The sequence below is a fragment of the Phaseolus vulgaris genome, chromosome 10 (genome assembly GCF_051622355.1).
Source record: "Phaseolus vulgaris cultivar YP4 chromosome 10, ASM5162235v1, whole genome shotgun sequence".
Lineage (NCBI taxonomy): Eukaryota > Viridiplantae > Streptophyta > Magnoliopsida > Fabales > Fabaceae > Phaseolus > Phaseolus vulgaris.
Window position 1 is genome coordinate 1,573,240 of NC_143507.1, and position 21,290 is coordinate 1,594,529.

The window sequence follows — 21,290 nt, forward strand, 5'->3', positions numbered from 1 at the left end:
TATGGACGTGCCTCCTTACCTGGGTTCAAACCACATATGAAAGTACTTGTGTGAATTTTTTCAACGCAATACGAATGCAGAATAAAAATTGCAGAAAGTAAGGCGAAAATTCACAAGTTTCGGTAGTGAGCCTTGGTTACTCAAAAATTTCTGAAAAATTCTTCCCAAATAGTTATCTCCTGAAATTCCACGTAGAAATCTCCACTGAATTCGGGACAAAACGCGACAAATTTAAGGTCAAACGGATGCGTATTCACCCACGAAAAAAATCAAACAGTTTCACACACGAACGAACCTTCCTTTCAGCACTAGCTGTGATCAATAAAAAGCTTATTTCCAATCTTGTGGGATGAATACGGGACTCAAATCTCAGCCAAACCTCAAAAGACACAGTGACGAACGTCTAGTAAATAATTCATACCAAAAAACCCAATGAGTAAGACGTAGTAAGTCCCAGACCGAGAGTGAACAAAACTTGTTTTCCGAAAAAAAAAAACGTACTTGCTTTTCTCCCCTGTATCTTCTTTTTGTGATTTGTTTATGGACGTGCCTCCTTACCTAGGTGCAAACAACATATGAAAGTACATGTGTGAATTTTTTCAGCACAATACGGACGCAGAATAAAAATTGCAGAAAGTAGGGCGAAATTTCACAAGTTTCGATAGTGGATAGCCTTGGTTTGAGCGAAATATTCTGAAAAATCCTCCCGAAATAGTTTTTTCCTGAAATTCCACGTAATAATCTTCATTGAATTCAGGACAAAACGCGACAAATTTCAGGTCCAACGGATCAGTATTCACCAACGAAAAAAAAATAGTTTCACACACGAAAGAACCTACCTTTCAGCCCTGGCAGTGATTAATAAAAAGCTTCTTGCCAATCTCGTGGGACGAATCTGGGGCTCAAATCTCAGCCAAAATCTCAGTAGACACATTGACGAACGTCAGGTAAAGATTTCAAACCAAAACACCCAATGCGTAGTAAGTCCCAAACCGATAGTGCACAAAACTAGTTTTCCGAAAACAAAACGAACTGGCTTTTTTTCCTCGTATCTTCTTTTTGTGATTCTTTTATGGACGTGCCTCCTTACCGGGGTGCAAACAACGTATGAAAATACTTGTGTGAATTTTTTAAACGCAATACAGACGTAGAATAAAAATTGCAAAAAGTAGGGCGACATTTCCTAAGTTTCGGTAGTGGATAGCCTTGGTTTGCGCAAAAATTTCTGAAAAGTTCTCCCGAAAAAGCTTTTTCCTGAAGTTCCACGTAAGAATCTGCACTAAATTCGGGACAAAACGTGACAAATTTTAGGTCAATAGGATGAGTATTCACCCACGAAAAAAATCAAACAGTTTCACACACGAACGAACCTTCCTTTCAGCTCTGGCAGTGATCAATAAAAAGCTTATTGCCAATCTTGTGGAACGAATTTGGGGCACAAATCTCAGCCAAAACTCAATAGACACAGTGACGAACGTCTGGTAAAGATTTCAGACCAAAACACCCAATGAGTAAGGCGTAGTAAGTCCCAGACCGAGAGTGAAGAAAACTGGTTTTCTAAAAACAAAACGTAATCGCTTTTCTTCCCCGTATCTTCTCTTTGTGATTCGTTTATGGACGTGCCTCCTTACCTGGGTGGAAAAACCATATGAAAGTACTTGTGAGAACTTTTTCAGCGCAACACGGATGCAAAATAAAAAGTGCAGAAAGTAGGGCGAAATTTCACAAGTTTCGGTAGTGGTTCGTTCGCCTTGGTTTGCGTGAAAATTTTTGAAAAATTTTCCCGAAATAGTTTTTTCCTGAAATTCTACGTAAGAATCTCCACTGAATTCGGGACAAAAAGCAACAAATTTTAGGTCAAACGGATGAGTATTATCCCACAAAAAAAATTAAACAATTTCACACACGAACGAACCTTCCTTTCATTCGTGGCAGTGATCAATAAAAAGCTTATTGCCAATCTTGTGGAACGAATCTGGAGCTCAAATCTCAGCCAAAACTCAAGAGACAAAGTGACGAACGTCAGGTAAATATTTCATACCAAAACTCCCAAGGAGTAAGGTGTAGTAATTCGTAAACCGAGAGTCAACAAAACTGGTTTTTCGAAAACAAAAACGTCCTCGCTTTTCTTCCCCGAATCTTCTTTTTGTGATTCATTTATGGACGTTCCTCCTAACCTGGGTGAAAACAACATATGAAACTACTTGTTTGAATTTTTTTAGCGCAATACGGACACAGAATAAAAATTGTAGAAAGTAGGGCGAAATTTCACAAGTTTCGGTAGTGGATAGCCTTGGTTTGCGCGAAAAATTTTGAAAAATTCTCCCAAAATTGTTTTTTCCTGATATTCCTCGTAAGAATCTCCACTGAATTCGAGACAAAACGCAACAAATTCTAGGTCAAACGGATTAGTATTCACCGACGAAAAAAATTAAACAGTTTCACACACGAACGAACCTTCCTGTCAGCCATGGCAATGATCAATAAAAAGCTTATCGCCAATCTTGTAGGACGAATCTGGGGCTCAAATCAAAGCCAAAACTCAATAGACATAGTGACGAATGTCTAGTAAAATTTTCAGACCAAAACACCCAAAAAGTAAGGCGTAATAAGTACCAGACCGAAAGTGAACAAAACTGGTTTTCGAAAAAGAAAACGTAATCGCTTTTCTTCCTCGTATCTTCTCTTTGTGATTCGTTTATGGACGTCCCTCCTTACCTGGGTGCAAAAACCATATGAAAGTACTTGTGAGAACATTTTCAGCACAATACGGATGCTGAATAAAAATTGCAGAAATTTGGGCGAAATTTCATAAGTTTCTGTAGTAGTTCGTTCGCATTGGTTTGCACGAAAATTTCTGAAAAATTTTCACGAAATAATTTTTTCCTGAAATTCTATGTAAGAATCTCCACTGAATTCGGGACAAAACGCAACAAATTTTATGTCAAACGGATGACTATTAACCCATGAAAAAAAATTAAACAGTTTCACACACGAACGAACCTTCCTTTCATCCTTGGCAGTGATCAATAAAATGCATATTTCCTATCTTGTGGGACGAATCTGGGGTTCAAATCTTAGCCAAAATTCAATAGACATAGTGACAAACATCTGGTAAGGATTTCAGACCAAAACACCCAAGGAGTAAGGCGTAGTAAGTCCCAGACCGAGAGAGAACAAAACTGGATTTCGAAAAATAAACGTCCTTGCTTTTCTTCCCCGTATCCTCTTTTTATGATTCGTTTATGGACGTGCCTCCTTACCTGGGTGTAAACAACATATGAAAGTACTTGTGTGAATTTTTTCTGCGCAATAAGGACGCAGAATAAAAATTGCAGAAAATAGTGCCTTGGTTTGCGCGAAAATTTTTGAAAAATTCTCCCGAAATACTTTTTTCCTGTAATTCCTCGTAAGAATCTCACTGAATTCGGGACAAAACGCGACAAATTTCAGGTCAAACGGATGAGTTTTCACCCACGAAAAAAATCAAACAGTTTTACACAAGAACGAATCTTCCTTTAAGTCTGGCAGTGATCAATAAAAAGCTTATTGTCAATCTTGTGGGACGAATCTAGGGCTCAAATCCAATCCAAAACTCAATAGACACAATGGCGAACGTCTGGTAAAGATTTAAGACCAAAACACCCAAGGAGTAAGGCCTCGTAAGTCCCAAGTCGAGAGTGAACAAAACTGTTTTTTCGAAAACAAAACGTCTTGGCTTTTCTTCCCCGTATCTTCTTTTTTTGATTCGTTTAAGGACGTGCCTCCTTGCCTGGGTAAAAACAAGATATGAAAGTACTTGAGTGAGTTTTTTCAGCGCAATACGGACGCAGAATAAAAATTGCGGAACGTAGGGCAAAATTTCACAAATTTCGGTACTGGATAGCCTTGGTTTGCGCGAAAATTTCTGAAAAATTCTCCCGAAATAGTTTTTTCCTAAAATTCCACGTAACAATCCCCACTGAATTCGGGACAAAACACGAAAAATTTCAAGTCAAATGGATGAGTATTCACCCACGAAAAAAATCAAACAGTTTCACACACGAACGAACCATCCTTTCAGCCATGGCAGTTATGAATAAAAAGCTTATTGTCAATCTTGTTGGACGAATCTGGGGCTCAAATCTCAACCAAAACTCAATAGACACAGTGAGGAACGTCTGGTAAAGATTTCAGAACAAAACACCCAAGGAGTAAAGCGTAGTAAGTTTCAGACCGAGAGTGAACAAAACTTGTTTTCCGAAAAATAAATGTCCTGGCTTTTCTTCCCCGTATCTTCTTTTTATGATTCGTTTATGGACGTGCCTCCTTACCTGTGTGCAAACAACATATGAAAATACTTGTGTGAATTTTTTCTGCGCAATAAGTACGCAGAATAAAAATTGTAGAAAATAGTGCCTTGGTTTGCACGAAAATTTCTGAAAAATTCTCCCGAAATAGTTTTTTCCTGTAATTCCACGTAAGAATCTCCACTGAATTCGGGACAAAACATGACAAACTTCAGGTCAAAGGGATGATTATTCACCCACAAAAAAAATCAAACAGTTTTACACAAGAACGAACCTTCCTTTCAGCCCTGACAGTGATCAATAAAAAGCTTATTGCCAATCTTGTGGGACGAATCTGGGGCTCAAATCCAATCCAAAATTCAATAGACACAGTGACGAACGTCTGGTAAAGATTTAAGACCAAAACACCCAAGGAGTAAGGCCTCGTAAGTCCCAGGCCGAGAGTGAACAAAATTGGTTTTTCGAAAACAAAACGTCTTTGATTCGTTTAAGGACGTGCCTCCTTACCTGGGTAAAAACAACATATGAAAGTACTTGTGTGAATTTTTTTTTCTGCGCAATACGGATGCAGAATAAAAATTGCGGAAGGTAGGGCGAAATTTCACAAGTTTCGGTACTGAAAAGTTCACACAAGAATTCCACGTAAATAGTTTGCGCAAAATTTCTGAAAAATTCTCCCAAAATAGTTTTTTCCTAAAATTCCACGTAAGAATCTCCACTGAATTCGGGACAAAACGCAAAAAATTTCAAGTCAAACGGATGAGTATTCACCCACGAAAAAAATTAAACAGTTTCACACAAGAACGAACCTTCCTTTCAGCCCTGGCAGTGATGAATAAAAAGCTTATTGACAATCTTGTGGGACGAATATCGGGCACAAATCTCAACCAAAACTCAATAGACACAGTGACGAACGTGTTGTAAAGATTTCATACCAAAACACCCAAGGAGTAAGGCGTAGTAAGTTTCAGACTGAGAGTGAACAAAACTTGTTTTCCAAAAACAAAACGTCCTGGCTTTTCTTCCCCGTATCTGCTTTTTGTGATTCGTTTATGGACGTGCCTCCTTACCTGGGTGCAAAAAACATATGAAAGTACTTGTTTGAATTTTTTCAGCGCAATACGGACACAGAATAAAAATTGTAGAAGGTAGGGTGAAATTTCACAAGTTTTCGGTATCGGATAGCTTTGGTTTGTGCGAAAATTTCTGAAAAATTCTCCTGAAATAGTTTTTTCCTGAAATTCCACGTAAGAATCTCCACTGAATTCGGGAAAAAATGCGACAAATTTCTGGTCAAACGGAGGAGTATTCACCCACGAAAAAAAATCAAAAAGTTTCACACACGAACGAATCTTCCTTTCAGCCCTGGCAGTGATCAATAAAAAGCTTATTGCCAATCTTGTGGGACGAATCTGGGGCTCAAATCTTAGCCAAAACTCAATAGACACAGTGACGAACGTCTCGTAAAGATTTCAAACCAAAACACCCAAGGAGTAAGGCGTAGTAAGTCCCAGACCGAGAGTGAACAAACTTGGTTTTCCGAAAACAAAACGTTCTGGCTTTTCTTCCCGTATATTCTTTTTGTGATTCGTTTATGGACGTGATTCTTTTTGTGATTCTCCAATTTTATTTTGTGTCTGTTTTGCGCTGAAAAAAATTCACACAAGTACTTCCATATGTTGTTTGCAACCAAGTAAGGAGGCGCGTCCATAAACAAATCACAAAAAAGAAGATACGGGGGAGAAAATTTAGGACGTTTTGTTTTTGGAAAACCAGTTTTGTTCACTCTTGGTTTGGGACTTACTACGCCTTACTCCTTGGGTGATTTTGTTTGAAATTTTTACTAGACGTTTGTCACTGTGTCTATTGAGTTTTTGTTGAGAATTGAGTCTCAGATTTGTCCCACAAGATTGGCAATAAGTTTTTTATTGATCACTGTCAGGGCTGAAAGTTAGGTTCGTTTGTGTGTGAAGCTGTTTGACTTTTTTCGTGGGTGAATACTCATCCGTTTGACCTGAAATTTGTCGCATTTTTTCCCAAATTCAATGTAGATTCTAACGAGGAATTTCAGGAAAAAAACTATTTGGGAAAATTTTTCATAATTTTTTTGCAAACCAAGGCTATCCTCTACCAAAACTTGTGAAATTTCGCTGTACTTTCTGCAATTTCAATCTCAGTCCGTATTGCGTTGAAAAAAATTCACACAAGTAATTGTTTGCACCCAGGTTTGGAGGCGAGTCCATAAACAGATCTCCAAAAGAAGATAGAGGGGAGAAAAGTCGGGACATTTTGTTTTCGAAAAACCAATTTTGTTCACTCTCGGTCTGGGACATACTACGCCTTACTCCTTGGGTGTTTTGGTCTAAAAATTTTACCAGACGTTCCTCACTGTGTCTATTGAGTTTTGGCTGAGATTTGAGCCCAGATTCGTCCCACAAGATTGGAAATAAAAATTTTATGGATCACTGCCAGGGCTGAAAGAAAGGTTCGTTTGTGTGTGAAACTGTTTTGTTTTTTTTGTGGATGAACACTCATCCATTTGACCTGAATTTTGTCGCGTTTTGTCCCAAGTTCAATGGAAATTCTTATGTGAAATTTCAGGAAAAAATTATGTCAGAAGAAATTTGTGCAAACCAAGAAGAAATTTGTGCAAACCAAGACTAGTTAATTAGATTTTGGAATTGGTTTAGGTGTAAATTAATTTTATATAGTATGAAAATCCATATAAATTTGATTTATTCAATCTTTACATCATCTTGTGTGTATTCAACTAATTGTTTTATATGTTTAGTGCTATTAGTGGTATTTGACTTCAATTTTTTACACAATAACCATGGCAATGGTAAGTAATAAATATTTAACAGAGTTGGTGACAAATTCATAATGACAATGTTCTGTCACAAACGCGTATGTTTGAACGTTGAATCAAGAGTAATGGGTTACTAAATTAGTAGAATTACGTATAGCTGGGAACCAACATCATCAAGAATTTCGTATGGCTGCAGACACAGAAAGAGCAAAAACAGTTATCTTGGTACGCACCATCATTCTGAACAACTTGTTCTGAGTGCAATCCTAGTAATTATGTCCAAGGCTACATTTTCGTGTCTTTGTGTCGGTGCCCCTATGCTACATGTCCCTGAAAATCGATCGTCTTCCTGTATTATTACTTAGGTCAATATAAAACCTAGTCACAAGCAAAATAGAACAGCACAATTCTTCTACATCTTAATGCAAGAGGCAAAAAGAAAAAGAAAAAAATTATATATATATATATATATATATATATATATGGTGCTTCTTCTATTTGATCTCACAGCATATTTAGTACAGTATATCAACTATTAGTATAAAATTTCAAAACTTGTACTAATAATTTAGTTTTCGTTATACAAAGACTTACCAAAATCTTTATTATATTTTTGTGGCAAAGTAGAGACAAAAAAAACGACACAGAATATACTTCATTGGTTTAATATTGAGTAACATATCGACTTAATTTGTGGCTTTTAAGGAACAAAATAGTTTTTCGAGGGACTCTTTAGTATGACTTTATAAACAAGATTAAAAAGTCATTCATGGTCATGATTTGTATTAAAAGGGGAGGAAATAGTTGCTTTTTTTAAACTGGTATATGAATCTTCTACTGTGTCAGCGAAGCTTACTTGCTTCATAGGTTCTGCACTTTTTTCTGTTAATGATTTTACTTATAAAAAATAAATCTACTAATTTGATGAGTTTTATAATAAATAAATTTTACTATTTCGAAGGTAATGGAAAGAAAAAGTAAATTCCACCCGATTTGTTTTCTTTCACGTCTATTCCTTTAAAAATGAATATAGGTGAGTTGGTTTGCATAAAATTTGGAGGTTAATATATCTAACTCGTTGTACACCCAAAAAAACTGAAAAAAAAAAAGGATTTTGTAATTTTTTTAATATTAAATTTGAGTATATTATAAAAACAATTATTTATTATAAGTATAATAAAAAATATACATATTAATTATTTATTATTTATTATAAATAAATAAGTAAACATATCATAAAAATATATTTTAAAATAAATCATAAAATAGTATTTAGATTTCTAATAATGAATATATGATATTGATAAAATAATAAAGATAGAAGAAATGTAGAGAAATATTTTGGTTATTTGTTGTATAAAAAATGGTTCCTAATATTTGTTGTTTTGTGAGAGAGAATTTGCTCCCAGGCGTAATTTGCACAGCACATTGTTTTATGGAAAAACCGGGTTCACATTGCAATGTTGTTCAAATATTTTAGACACAACACAGTAATGTGACTTTATACTGTTACAACAAGGGAAACCTTGTCAAATCCTCAGGACAACAATTTGACGTTTGAAAATTCTCACTCCAAGTTCAACTTTAAATAAAAGAAATATTCAAGTTTTGAGATTAGATGAGAAGAAAGAAAATTACAAATCAGTGTCCTTTTATATTCTTTTTTTCTAATTTTGAAATAAAAAATTATAATTATTATATGTGCAAACATGGAAACTACTATTGTTTGAATTGAAAATAAAAATTATATTCATTCACTTCACTTTTTCTTCATCTTTTTTCACCTCTTTTTCTTCTTATCTCTTTCTCACTCTCTTTTTTCCATGATACATCAAATTTTTTTTTCTCTTCCTTTTCTTTTCGTTTTTAATTTCTATCTTCTTTCCACTTTCATGTGAATAGAAAACTTTTGTTGGAAACTACACTAGTTACTTATCTAATATTAGTAAATCTAAACTTGTCTGCATATAGTTAAGGTTATATCTTGCAAATCTAACTTGAATTTTGTATATGGTACTTTTCGGATCATGTTTTTGTTATATATTATATATAAGAAAAATATTAAATAAAAATTAATTTTATTGACAAAAATAATTAATTATTATATTGTTTAAATTAAATATTATTTTAAAAATTAAAAAAATTATTATCATCTAAAATAATTTTTATTATTAATAAAAGTTTTAAACTAAATCTCTTGTTAGCTATCAATTATTAATAATACTTTTTTGATAAAAAAAAATAATTATTTTAAAGGGTTTTAAATCATGCTTGTAGGTACAAACTCTATGATGAGGATACAAGGGTGAATAGTATGTTCAATTTTTTTTTATGGAATTCGTACTAAATGACATTTTTTTTTAATTATTCATCCATTTTTTTTAAATATATATAAATAAATTAAAAATGTCTCAATCTTTATACCTATATTATCATGTTGCTAACAAAAAAAGTATCCCAAAACAGAGTTACTCGTCATTTTATTACTTGTCAGTTATTAAATTTAATTAGTGAGCAACTGGTATGTCACAGGAAGTACAGGGAATTCAGCAAAGTGAGAGTCTAGAATATTGATGCTAAACAGCTTCAACTTTTTTTCTTGGACCTATCAGCATAGGGAAATTAAATGAATATATTTCGTAACATGTGAATAGTGAGATCCAAATACACAATTTTGGTGATGCACAACCAAAAGGTGCATATAATATGAAATACTAATGTGAAAGTTCGTTTCGTTAATTAATAACAGATTGAGCATGTCGTACACGCAAGTAACACTCAAGCATTTGTTGAAAGTAAGTAATCCAATTATAATTCTCTATATCCATCACTAAATCTAAAAAAATACATAGAATAAACATGCACAAACATAATTATTATCGATAATTAGTCAATTAAGTATGATGTGATTCAATATTTTCATTAATACATTTTTTCTTTTTTTTAGATTTAAATAATATATATATATATATGAAAAACTTTAACTTAGATTAAATAATTTGAAAAACAATCTCCATGTTAAACTTGATTGAAAAAAAAAATTAAAATACAGAAAACACTAAAAGAAGTAGGAAGAAAATAGAGCAAAGCCGAAACATGTTATTGCATAATATGTTATCAAAGAACAACAATGATAGGATATATGCATAGAAAACATGTAAGTTGTAACCACCAAACTAGAAAATACAAAAAAAAAAAATCAGGGATAAATCGTCTATAAACAAACTTCATGTTAGATAGTCTACTTTAAAATACACAGTATATAATTGAAATATGAAACACAAACTAAATAGTCTATCCAGTATATACTAGATTGTCTATCGAATTTTTGAAATTAATAATATAACATTTTACTTGATCGAACTTTTAAAATAAAAAAACTTAGGTGATTTAACATATTTCTTTTGCTTTGAGGTAGTAAGAATCAACAAAGATTTTTTTTTATCAGCAAGAAAAAATAAATAAATATGAATCACTTTAGGGGTGACTCAACCCTTATACAAACCATAACACAATAAGTCTCCACACCCCTTCTAAACAACTTAACCCTCACAAACTTAGAACAACAAACAACCCAACCAAAGGAGTAAACCTTACAAAAACTCACTTAATTGAAAACATACAAGTCACAGGATCAATGCACCACTCAGAGTAAGAAAAATGAACAGAAACAGTTTTAGATATTGATGGATTTGTGTCCTCCTCTTTTCGGTTTAGAAGGTGATTTGCGGAAGCTTCATGAATTGGAGATGGAACAAGGTCCTCCTAGGAGTGGTGGTGACCTTGAAGGTGCATGATAGGTAGGATTTGAGAGTGGTGAGGCCAACTCTACTTGGAAGGTGACGGTTTAGGAAGATCAAAAGCCTAACCTAGAGATTTTGGGCAAAGAGTGATATTGGCACAATTTTGGCAGCAAGTTCACTCATGTATTAATCTTGAATTTACATGACCCAAGCTCCTCTATATATAGCAAGAGTGGGCTGAATATGAAAAGAGAATTGGAGGGAAATTCAAAAGTGTTGGCACATGTGAAGTGGCACCTATTTCAGCCCATGTGAGGTAGATTCTAGAATGCTTCCATGTGCTAGAAACTCTAGAACCTTTCACCCACTCTAGGTTAAATGTGGGTCGGACCTAGGTTCAATTAGAAGTAGGAATTTCTAATTGAACTTAGGTTAACCTTCTAAGTACCACTTTGCATGTTTCAACACAATTACAAAAGAAGTAAACTATGTTACTTTTGACAAAAATGTAAAAACTATTCTACACTAGAGTTTATGACATGTAGAATGTGTCCTCTTGACCCCTCTTTGACCATAACTCTAGTGGTTGCCTCAATTTGATATTTTGGTGGCCTTTCAATGGATTGGTGTTGGGGCCTCTTCCATCAGATATTACCCAAGACCAAGCCTTTAATTGTGTCAAAGTGAACACTTCCGAAATGTGGATCACTCCACCTTGGAAAATATGTTTATTCCTGTATTAAATGAAGTACACTATGCTCATGTCTCTACTCCTATGAATTCTCCAAGCATGTCAATTCTAGCTCTAGAGATCTTCTCGGCAATTATTCTTCTTATAAAACTATCATACGCATAAGAATCACTATATATGAGAAAAGGTTAATTTCTTTTGTTAAGCTAAATGGAACATGTCACAAGGTCCATAACAACAATCTCAACAAAGAGGTGGTCAAGCCAAATATGCCAAATATAATCTTTTCAAATTTATATTGAAGAACAACAAAGTTAACATTATTGTTAGATAAACCAATCCTCTCTTTGGCTTTCTGATCCTGCAAAACACAAAACTTATAATTAAAGATCACTTCATATTTGAGGGCCAAAACAAGTTTGGAAACAAAAATAAGATTGATGTAATCGTTGCTTTACATCTCCATTCTTATTTTACTTTGATGTTTTTTTTGTGGTTTAATGGAAGCTTTTTGTGGATTCAATTGATGAGAAATTATGTGTAGAGAAGATGATTTTGATGAATGAAAGTTGAGGCTTAGAAGAGGTGAGGCCACCTTCTAAGAAGATCTAAACTAAATATTCACAAAGGTGCTAACTATGAGAGAGCTAGAAGACAAGTGTGTTGAAAGTTTGACAACATTTCTTTATCAATTATAATATCATTTACAAGTGTATTAACACCTCTATTTATAGCTTAATTTGTGCAAAACATTTAGAATTATTCCTTTACTCATAGCTTGACAAATGACTCTCTATAATTGGAGCAATTCCTCTTCATTCCTAACTCGACAAGTGACGATTTTGCATTAGATAAGGATGCTCTCAAATGAGGTGTTGTCATGTGGAAATACACATGTTGCATGCGTTGTCTAGTTGTATTCTAGTCGACTTCACACTTCTAAGTGTGTTGAAGATCTAAACTAAATATTCACAAAGGTGCTAACTATGAGAGAGCTAGAAGACAAGTGTGTTGAAAGTTTGACAACATTTCTTTATCAATTATAATATCATTTACAAGTGTATTAACACCTCTATTTATAGCTTAATTTGTGCAAAACATTTAGAATTATTCCTTTACTCATAGCTTGACAAATGACTCTCTATAATTGGAGCAATTCCTCTTCATTCCTAACTCGACAAGTGACGATTTTGCATTAGATAAGGATGCTCTCAAATGAGGTGTTGTCATGTGGAAATACACATGTTGCATGCGTTGTCTAGTTGTATTCTAGTCGACTTCACACTTCTTGCATGCCCTCCATGTCACGCTCCATGTGTGTTTTTAGACTCAATTGTAATCCTAACTAGACTCTTTTTTTCTTATATTTATCTTACTCTACTAGGCCCAATACATGACCCAAAAATAAGTTCAATACATGGCCCAAACACAAACCCAAATAAACCTACACAAATTTACATGCCAAAATAAACTTATACCATTCTATACAAATTTACAAGACTAAGAAGGTGAAAATGACTCTTAAAAATAGATATTCTAATTAAAGCTCAATTTTCTTAAATTTTCTTAATCCAAAGTTGTGGTGACTTGATGGTCTCCATTAGAAACTAAACTAAATGATATAATCCAATACACACTAGATTATTTATACAACAAAAATAGATCGTCTACCAAAATTTTGAGAATCACTTTCACTAGTTTTCATTTTCAAACTATATACAACTTATCTACACCACTATATTCTTCTACTAAATCAATGTTTATAGTTATGTAATGGATTACACCTAAATGATGCAAGATTAAGATATAATATATTTATAATTTTCTATCCCACACCTTAGTTTATTATATAAAAATACCTACTTTATCATACTCCTCGTTCTTTTGCTTCAGGAATATTGTGTAACTAATTGCATCTTGTATACTTGGTTGATTGAGATTGTGTGTAAAGAAAACATTAGTATAGTTTTAGTTGAATTGAAAATTTTGGTAAGTGGTAATTTGTTTTAAATAAATAATAATATATTAATATCATAAATTTAAATTATATGAAAACATTTATACACACTAGCTTCTTTCTACAATATAATATATATATATATATATATATATATATATATATAGAGAGAGAGAGAGAGAGAGATTGTATGTATACTTACATTTATATTGGATCTCCATTAATTGAATAATTCAGAAATGAATCACAGAGCTTCTATTATAGTTTCTTCTCCAAATAAGATTTTAACTTAGTTACCTATGTATGTCTCCGTTTATTCTTTTATCTTAACTATTTTTTTTTTCCGACGGAAAAAAAGAAGTCGATTTAGGATGCCTGTTTATAAAATTGATGACTATTAAGCATGGTAACATGCAGCAGAAATTTATCAGATAAAAGTCATGAGTTCATACCTAAGGTTGATATAACTTTTCTCCTGCTCCAATTACACCTATATATCTAGCTTTCTCACGTACACATGTCAATGTCACTAACCCTTGAGGAACTCTCGTGTGCATGCAAAACCATATCAGCTAGCTGTCAAAATATCCTAATGTGGATGCAAAATGGAAAATTCAGCTCTCAAATTTATCCTTAACTAGGAGATTAATTATGGTTCATTTTCGAAAATTCAGATTATTTTTCTTTGTAGCGTGTATCTTATTAGAGGGTCAACATGGAAATCATTTTGCTTAGAGAAATACTCATTTCAATCAAACATAGAAAGAAATTATTATCAACCTTTAAGACCATGAACTTGAAGTGAATAATACAACTTATTATTTGATCATAATTAACTTAACCCTACTTCTGCTTGTGTCCAAAGTAGGGATATTTACATATACGAAACAGTAGCAACATGTATATAAACTTGTATTCTTTTGTTTTTCAGTTGCACCGAAAGTGAAACTAAGGGCACTTTGTGTGAAGTGAAGCATTTCAACAAATGATTCATTAACCATAAAAGATAAAACTGGTGTAAATATATGGAATAGCAATTATGGCGAGCATTATATTGCGGGCAATGATATTGTGCCTGTTTTCAATTGTTTGTTTGTTAGGTAAATGAGAATTTGAAGCATATATAGTGCTCACTATAGTTTATACATCCATCTACACCTACTACCAGATCTAGAGGCTCTTTGAAACATTGTTATATTTCTTGGGGGGACACACTCACACACGAGATATTGGTCTTTTCTCAATGATAACAGAGCTAGTGCCTAGATGTATGACCAAAACCAATAATTACCATATATCTATTAAAGAAAAGCAAGTAACAAAAATTATGGTTCTTATTTTTTTGCAATGGCTAAATTAGAAAGCCTCTGGTGGGAAAAACAAAAGTGAGATAGAAGCACAGGTCCACAAAATCACAAGAATACCATAAAGTTAATTCTTCTAAGAATTTTTACTAAGAACAAATCTCTATCATCAAGCTTTTTTCATGGAAGAGAAAACACACTATTTGCCTACCTGGCTTCCTAACTACTAAACTACATCTCTTGCCTTTTTCTTGGTGCCCACTATATTTGTATTTTCTTGTGAACAATCCAACACTAACCTCTTCAAAAGTGTGGAGATCATGGAAGTGAGTTTTGTCTATTACTGAATAAAATCTTCAAATCTTCATCACATTTCTTGTCTCTCTAGCTTGTTTAGCAAAGCTGTGATTAGAGCATCCCTCTTCTCAGCCCTAGCTTCTTCTCTAATCCTCCTTTGTTCCTCCCTTTCTCTCCATCTTTCTTCCATCATTATCCTCTCATTCTCCAACACCTCCATGGCTTGCCTCCACTCCATCTCCTTCAACCTCCTCTCATTTTCCCTTGCCTCAAACGCTTCCATCCACTGTGCTTCTATCTGCATCTGTTGCCTCATGAACTCCTCCAAAATCTCCTTCAAACTGTTCAAACTGCTGCTACCACCACCACCCCCACTAGCTATCTTTGCCTTTTTCTTCTTTCTTCCCCCACCAGCTTCTGCACTCTCTTCATTGCCATCTTCTTCTTCATCCGATGAGAGCTGCGTCCCCTTGTTCTTCTTCGATCCACCCTCAGCTTCAGCCCACAGCATTCTCTGCATCCTTGCTGTGAAAATCGCATTGAATTCATTGTAAAATGGGAATTGCTGCCTCGTAGCTTCTTGCTCCATTGTTTCAAACCCCTTCATATCTCAAAAACGAAAATACCATTTAGTTTATATGTAAAATGAAACCTATAGATAAAGCTTACAACAACTAACAGCAGTTAGAACTTATTCAACACCCTTAACAACTATTTTATTGAAGTCTGTTAAGCTCGTGTTATTTTTTAATTAATTCCCATCTTTATCATGAGAGAAAAATGTTAATTTAATATAATTCTTATGACATCCAGAAAAATATAAGCATTTTACTACAATACTTAAATTTGTTTAAACTCACCAAGAAAAAAGATGAAGGGAGAGAGAGTATCTGAATAACAACACCAAAATCTTCAAATTTTCAAAAATACCATGAAGTTTTTCTTAATTTATGAAAGGCTAGGAGGTCATTCTTTTTTCCTTATAAGTTTCTGTAGAAACGGAAGCTGATGTACATATATAGGCAAGATTTGAACTATTTAGACTCTTATCAATTTGTGTAAAACATGGATTTTATTATTTCTTTTATGAGTTGAATACACACACACAGAGATAGATGAATGAACAATTATACCTTGTAGCGAGTAACAAGGTTTTTCCACTTGCACTTGCACTGCTCTGCACTTCTATGGTAACCCTTTTCCTTCATTCTTGTTGAGATCACTTCCCACAACTGCTTGTTCCTCTTAGTCTCCATGAAAGTCTGATCCAGCTCTGCACGAATCACGAGAAACTCCTTAGTCTCTTGGATGCTCCATTGGGGAAACCTATCAGTCACATCCACGTTGGCACTCGTATTCTGAGGCTGAAGCCTTTGTTGTTGTTGCCCATGGTGGCGATGGAGATGATGACCCTCCATTCAAATCGAAGAAAAGTGTGTGACTTTGATCGAATCTAAGTTATATTCTAGAAAGAATTGAAGAAGCAATCGTTGTTACCCCTCTGATCACACAGAAAAAGATGGATTTTTCTTTGGGAAGAGAGAGAGAGAGAGAGAGAGAAAAGAAGAGAAAAGAAGAGAAAAGAAAGGGTTATATACGGGGTGGTGGGAACACGAGACGAGACAGTTGTGTTGTAAATCGCGTTAAGAGGAAAAAGAGAAATTTGCTTTGCTCGACAAGGGTTTTTTTTTCTAGTTCTGTTACAGTTTAATTATAGTTCACATAATTTCATAACACAGTTATTAAATATTAATCAACATGATATGCTGTTTATTTTGAACAAGTAAAAAAAGTTTGGCAACATACTTAATCTGTTTGTTTAAGGATAGTCAAAGTCTAAAAGATCGTATTTGAGAAAAAAAAAAGGATTACAAGAATCATGGCTATGTTATTTTTATGTGTTCCTATTTTAGATAATAAAACAACAAACATATGTAGTTTAATATTGTTTTCGTAAAATACAAAGTACACACACAAAACAATTTGTCGTATGCAAATAAGGTTCCTAATAACATGTCTGAAAAAGGTTGATTCGCAGTAAATACATTAATATTTTCTTAAAAGTTGCAAATTTTATAAATAATATATATAATCTAATCACACCCATTTAGATGTTTCTCCAGTTATATTATATAGCATTTAAACATGTCCTCTTTCAATTATGGTGATGAATTGATAATGATGAAAATCCAAAGTGACCTTCTCATGGGACATGTTTGGATATAAAATAATGCTTATCCACTTTCATATTTGGACGAGCAACCTTGGATTATTTTTAATATTAGAAAATTTGGTTTCCCACTTTTTGAAATATATATAATCTATATTTGGAGTATTAAATATTAATATTTAGAGAGAGGTTTGGAATGATGAGAGGGTCACAGTTGCTAAACGGAGTGTGATCTGTCTACGCGGAAACGTTGATTTGTGTCTCTCTTAAACTATTTGTTTGGCCTTCGTTCCCATTGCGTCTACGCATCGTCACGCTGAGCAATGGAGCCACACTTATTCTATATGACCATGACCACATTACTTTCGTGCTAAGCTATTCTTTCTTTTTCTTTGCGTTTCTTTCTCATTCCTCATCTATTATTTTATCTCATACAACTTTACATAACTATAATATTCATTTCTAACAAAATGGATCACTGCTTATATTCTTTGGCATGCATAGTGATCCGATCGGTCATCGGTAGTCGATGACGTCAGCATCAGAGAACCACGTGGACCACTCGCAGGGTGACACGTGGACCAGGTGGCAGAGAGGTAGGGGGACGATAGCCAAGAGAGGTGATCGGTGGTCAGTAACCAAGTTACCACCGACAGATCAGGCGGCAGAGAGGTCGGGGGGTAGATCACCCAGAATGGTGATCGGTGGTCAGTAGCCAAGTGACCACCAGCAGACCAGTTCCCAGACTCGCCCCTAGAGGCAGAGCGCGAGCAGCGAATAAACACTGATCAGTCATCGGGTGTATTGTCATCGGGGTCTCGTGTTACACGCAGTTAAACTGGGACTGAGGTTCCCAGCGAGAGCGTTACGCATGGACCTCGCATGAGCACACCTCAAGGAATCATGCACGAGAGTGGCCTGAGGGAACTAGTAAGCCAGTCGGTGATTGGTGATTCCCTCAACCCATTACGTGCGTGTCATCCTGAAGGGTAAGTCGCCTACGCAGAGAGTAACGTTTGGTGAGTGTGCCTAGACCAGCCACACCCGACGTTCTCCTAAGAGTATGCAATTTACCCAGATAAGAGAAGCATCCTAAGTTACTCCGCAAGGGCGTAACTTAGGCAGACAACGAGAGGCGCTAGAGCCCTTCCAGTAAGTGACACGTGTGTGGTTAGATGTGAGTTGCAGGCCTCCACGTGTCATCATCTGAGAGGGGTGCGGTCCAGACAAAAGAGCACTCCGTACCGCTAAAGGTACAGACAGGCGCAGCCAAGCGCAGACATGCGCAGACTCTCACGCTCCCCATTGCTGATTCTGAAGGTACGCTTTCTCTGAAAAGCATGACAGGGTTCTGACACATGCCAGAAAAGCATAACAGAATTCTGTTATGCCCAGAAGCAAGGAAAGAGGGATAAAAGACAGAATCAGAGGGAGAGTGAGGAGAGAAAAAAAAAAGAGACAAGAAAAAACAGAGCGCAAGTTTTACACACACATTTTTTACTAAGTTTCCAGTTTCTGGTGGTTCTGTTGAACTAACTTGATCGTCGGAGTGCAAACGGCCGCTAGAGGCGCCGTCTGTGTATTTTGCAGGTCACACTTTGAAGTTTCTGAGAGAGAGAGAGAGTTCAGAAGGTGATTCTTCAGGAGACGCAGTCGCGAAGACAGGGCAGAAAGTGTTACGAAGCGATTCACCCACGTTCAAGTTGCCGGCAGGATCATTTGGCGCCCACCGTGGGGCCCGAGTGAATTGTTGTCCCACATATACCACAGTTTTTAAGCTCACCAGAGTTTTATCAGTTTCTCTGATAGAGAAGATGCCTAGAAACAGACAACCATCACCTGCGCCATCCGCTGACGAAGGAGCTGTGACAATGGCGCAGGTCCTGGAAATGGTGCGCACGCTGCAGGATAACGCTGCAGCGTCGAAAGTCGAACAAGAAAGGATGCAGATGGAGTTGGCTGCGTCGCAAAGCAGAAACGACGAACTGAATCGTGTCAACGAAGAGTTGAGAAGAACGCTGCAGGCGCAGAGGGAGCACGTCGTTGACGAAAGGGTGTCTAGGCAGCCTTCACCTCCAAGGGCATTCTTCCAACCTGGTGGGGGTAAAAGCGTCGTTCAAAGGGGTAGAAGACCCGGAGGCGCATCTGACGGCATTCCACACCCAGATGATGTTGTCTGGGGGCTCAGACGCTGTATACTGCAAGATGTTCATGAGCACCCTGAGCGGAATCGCCATGGAGTGGTTCGTGAGTTTACCAGAAGGGCATATCACATCGTTCTCTCAGTTCTCGAAGCTCTTCATCGAGCAATACATCGTCAACAAGGCACCTGCAGTGGTGTCCTACGACCTGTTCGACGTGCGCCAATACCAGGGGGAGTCGCTGAAAGACTACCTCAACCGTTTTGGAGCACAAGTGGTTAGACTACCAAGCAAAGATGAAGATATGCTTGTGCACGCGTTTAAGAAGGGAGTGCTGCCTGGCCCTTTCAGTGAGTCTCTCATCAGGAGCCATCCCAGCACCTTTGCAGAGATCCGACGACGTGCGGTGGCGCACATAGTGGCAGAAACAGAGGTTTCTGAGAAGAGGGGAAGCGCTGCACCACCCAGACCGCGTGGAGGGCAAGGAAAACCACAGCAAGCAAGGGTGCATGAGGCCAAATAGGGGAAGAAGGCGCGGGAAAAACCTCGTCCCTATGCACCAGGCAAAGACCAGAGTAAGGGGCGTGCAAGGGAGAATAACGCACCCCCGAGATACAACTTCATGGTGGGATTGGCGGATCTCATCGCCCTTCCTGCTGTAGCAGCAAGACTACGAGTACCAGAGAAGACAGACAAGGTACTCGGAAGGAAGAAGAATGAATGGTGTGAGTTTCATCAGGCCTTTGGCCATACACTTCATTCCTGTTTGGCGCTGGGACACCAACTGGCAGAGTTGGTGAAGTCTGGCTTTCTAGCAGATTACCTGCGTGAGCCGCAAGGTGATCGCGCGTCAGGATCCCAAACTGGAGAGCAACAGCATGAAGTCCCTGTGCATGGGGAAGTGCAGACGATCGCTGGAGGCTTCTCTGGTGGGGGATGCACAACTTCACAAAGAAGGAGATACACTCGATCTGTGATGGCGGTGGATGCAGTGAATGAGAGTCATTACCCTGAGGTGGACATTGTCTTCAGGAAAGCTGACCTACGAGACGTTGTCCCGCACGACAACGACCCTGTGGTCATTTCTCTCATCACAGCAGGAAGACGGGTGCATAGAGTACTCGTAGATCAAGGAAGCTCGGCAGATGTCATGTTCTGGCCAACATTCAACAAGCTACAGTTGTCCCCTGATCAGTTGAGACCGTATGCTGGTTGTCTCTACGGTTTTGCAGGGGATCAGGTAGAAGTGCGGGGATACATCGAGCTGAGGACAACGTTCACTGACGGAACGACAGCCCGCACGGAAAAGATAAAGTACCTGGTGGTGAACGCCCCTTCTGCGTACAATGTCCTGTTGGGGAGGCCAACGCTCAATAGACTGGGCGCAATACCATCGACAAGGCATATGAAGTTGAAGCTACCGTCGATGGAAGGGGCCGTGATAACCATCAAGTCGGATCAGGCTGAGGCGAGACGCTGTTATGAGAACAGCTTGAAGCAAAAAAGAAGTGTGTGCCATGTCACCACAAAACCACCACCAGGCGTGCGTGAAGAGCGATTAGCGGTCAGGGAGACACAAGGCGCTCAGAGGATGGAGAACGCTGCGGTGGGGGGCTCCCAGGTGGCCCAAGTCGAGGAAGAAGAGGAAGGCACGATCACTCCTCGCGAGTCAGGGATCGCGAGAGCGGTCATTGCCAGTGAGAGGAGGCCCCACCCAGCTGAAGGATGGGTCGAGGTGGACATCGGGGGAAGAAAATTCAAGCTGGGGGGATCCCTCATTGAAGAAGAGCGAAGGCTGATCATGGGTGTGATTGAGAAGCACATGAATGCCTTTGCATGGTCATCATCCGACATGCCAGGAATCGACCCCGATTTCCTCTGCCATCGTC

General features: G+C 37.0%; 1 protein-coding gene across 2 annotated transcripts; it reads right to left on the reverse strand.

The window, feature by feature from the left end:
• Window positions 1-14,805: 14,805 nt before the first annotated feature.
• On the reverse strand, window positions 14,806-16,805 carry LOC137819483 (Homeodomain-like superfamily protein). Of its 2 annotated transcripts, none has more exons than XM_068623347.2 (2): window positions 16,224-16,805; window positions 14,806-15,691 (listed from the first exon to the last, which is right to left on the reverse strand). In XM_068623347.2, the coding sequence occupies exons 1-2, from the start codon at window positions 16,506-16,508 to the stop codon at window positions 15,161-15,163; spliced, it is 816 nt and encodes a 271-aa protein (XP_068479448.1). In that variant the 5' UTR covers window positions 16,509-16,805; the 3' UTR covers window positions 14,806-15,160. The 2 variants fall into 2 exon arrangements, with proteins under 2 accessions (XP_068479448.1, XP_090152961.1); XM_090296835.1 differs by having other exon boundaries at window positions 14,806-15,699; window positions 16,224-16,641.
• Between the last annotated feature and the right edge of the window lie 4,485 nt (window positions 16,806-21,290).

Bases quoted from the DNA above. Each gene is read 5' to 3' on its own strand.
- LOC137819483 (XM_068623347.2), bottom strand. From the start codon at position 16,508: ATGGAGGGTCATCATCTCCATCGCCACCATGGGCAACAACAACAAAGG. The intron at 15,692-16,223 runs GTATAATTGTTC...TGAGATATGAAG, and splicing joins ACCTTGTTACTCGCTACAAG to GGGTTTGAAACAATGGAGCA.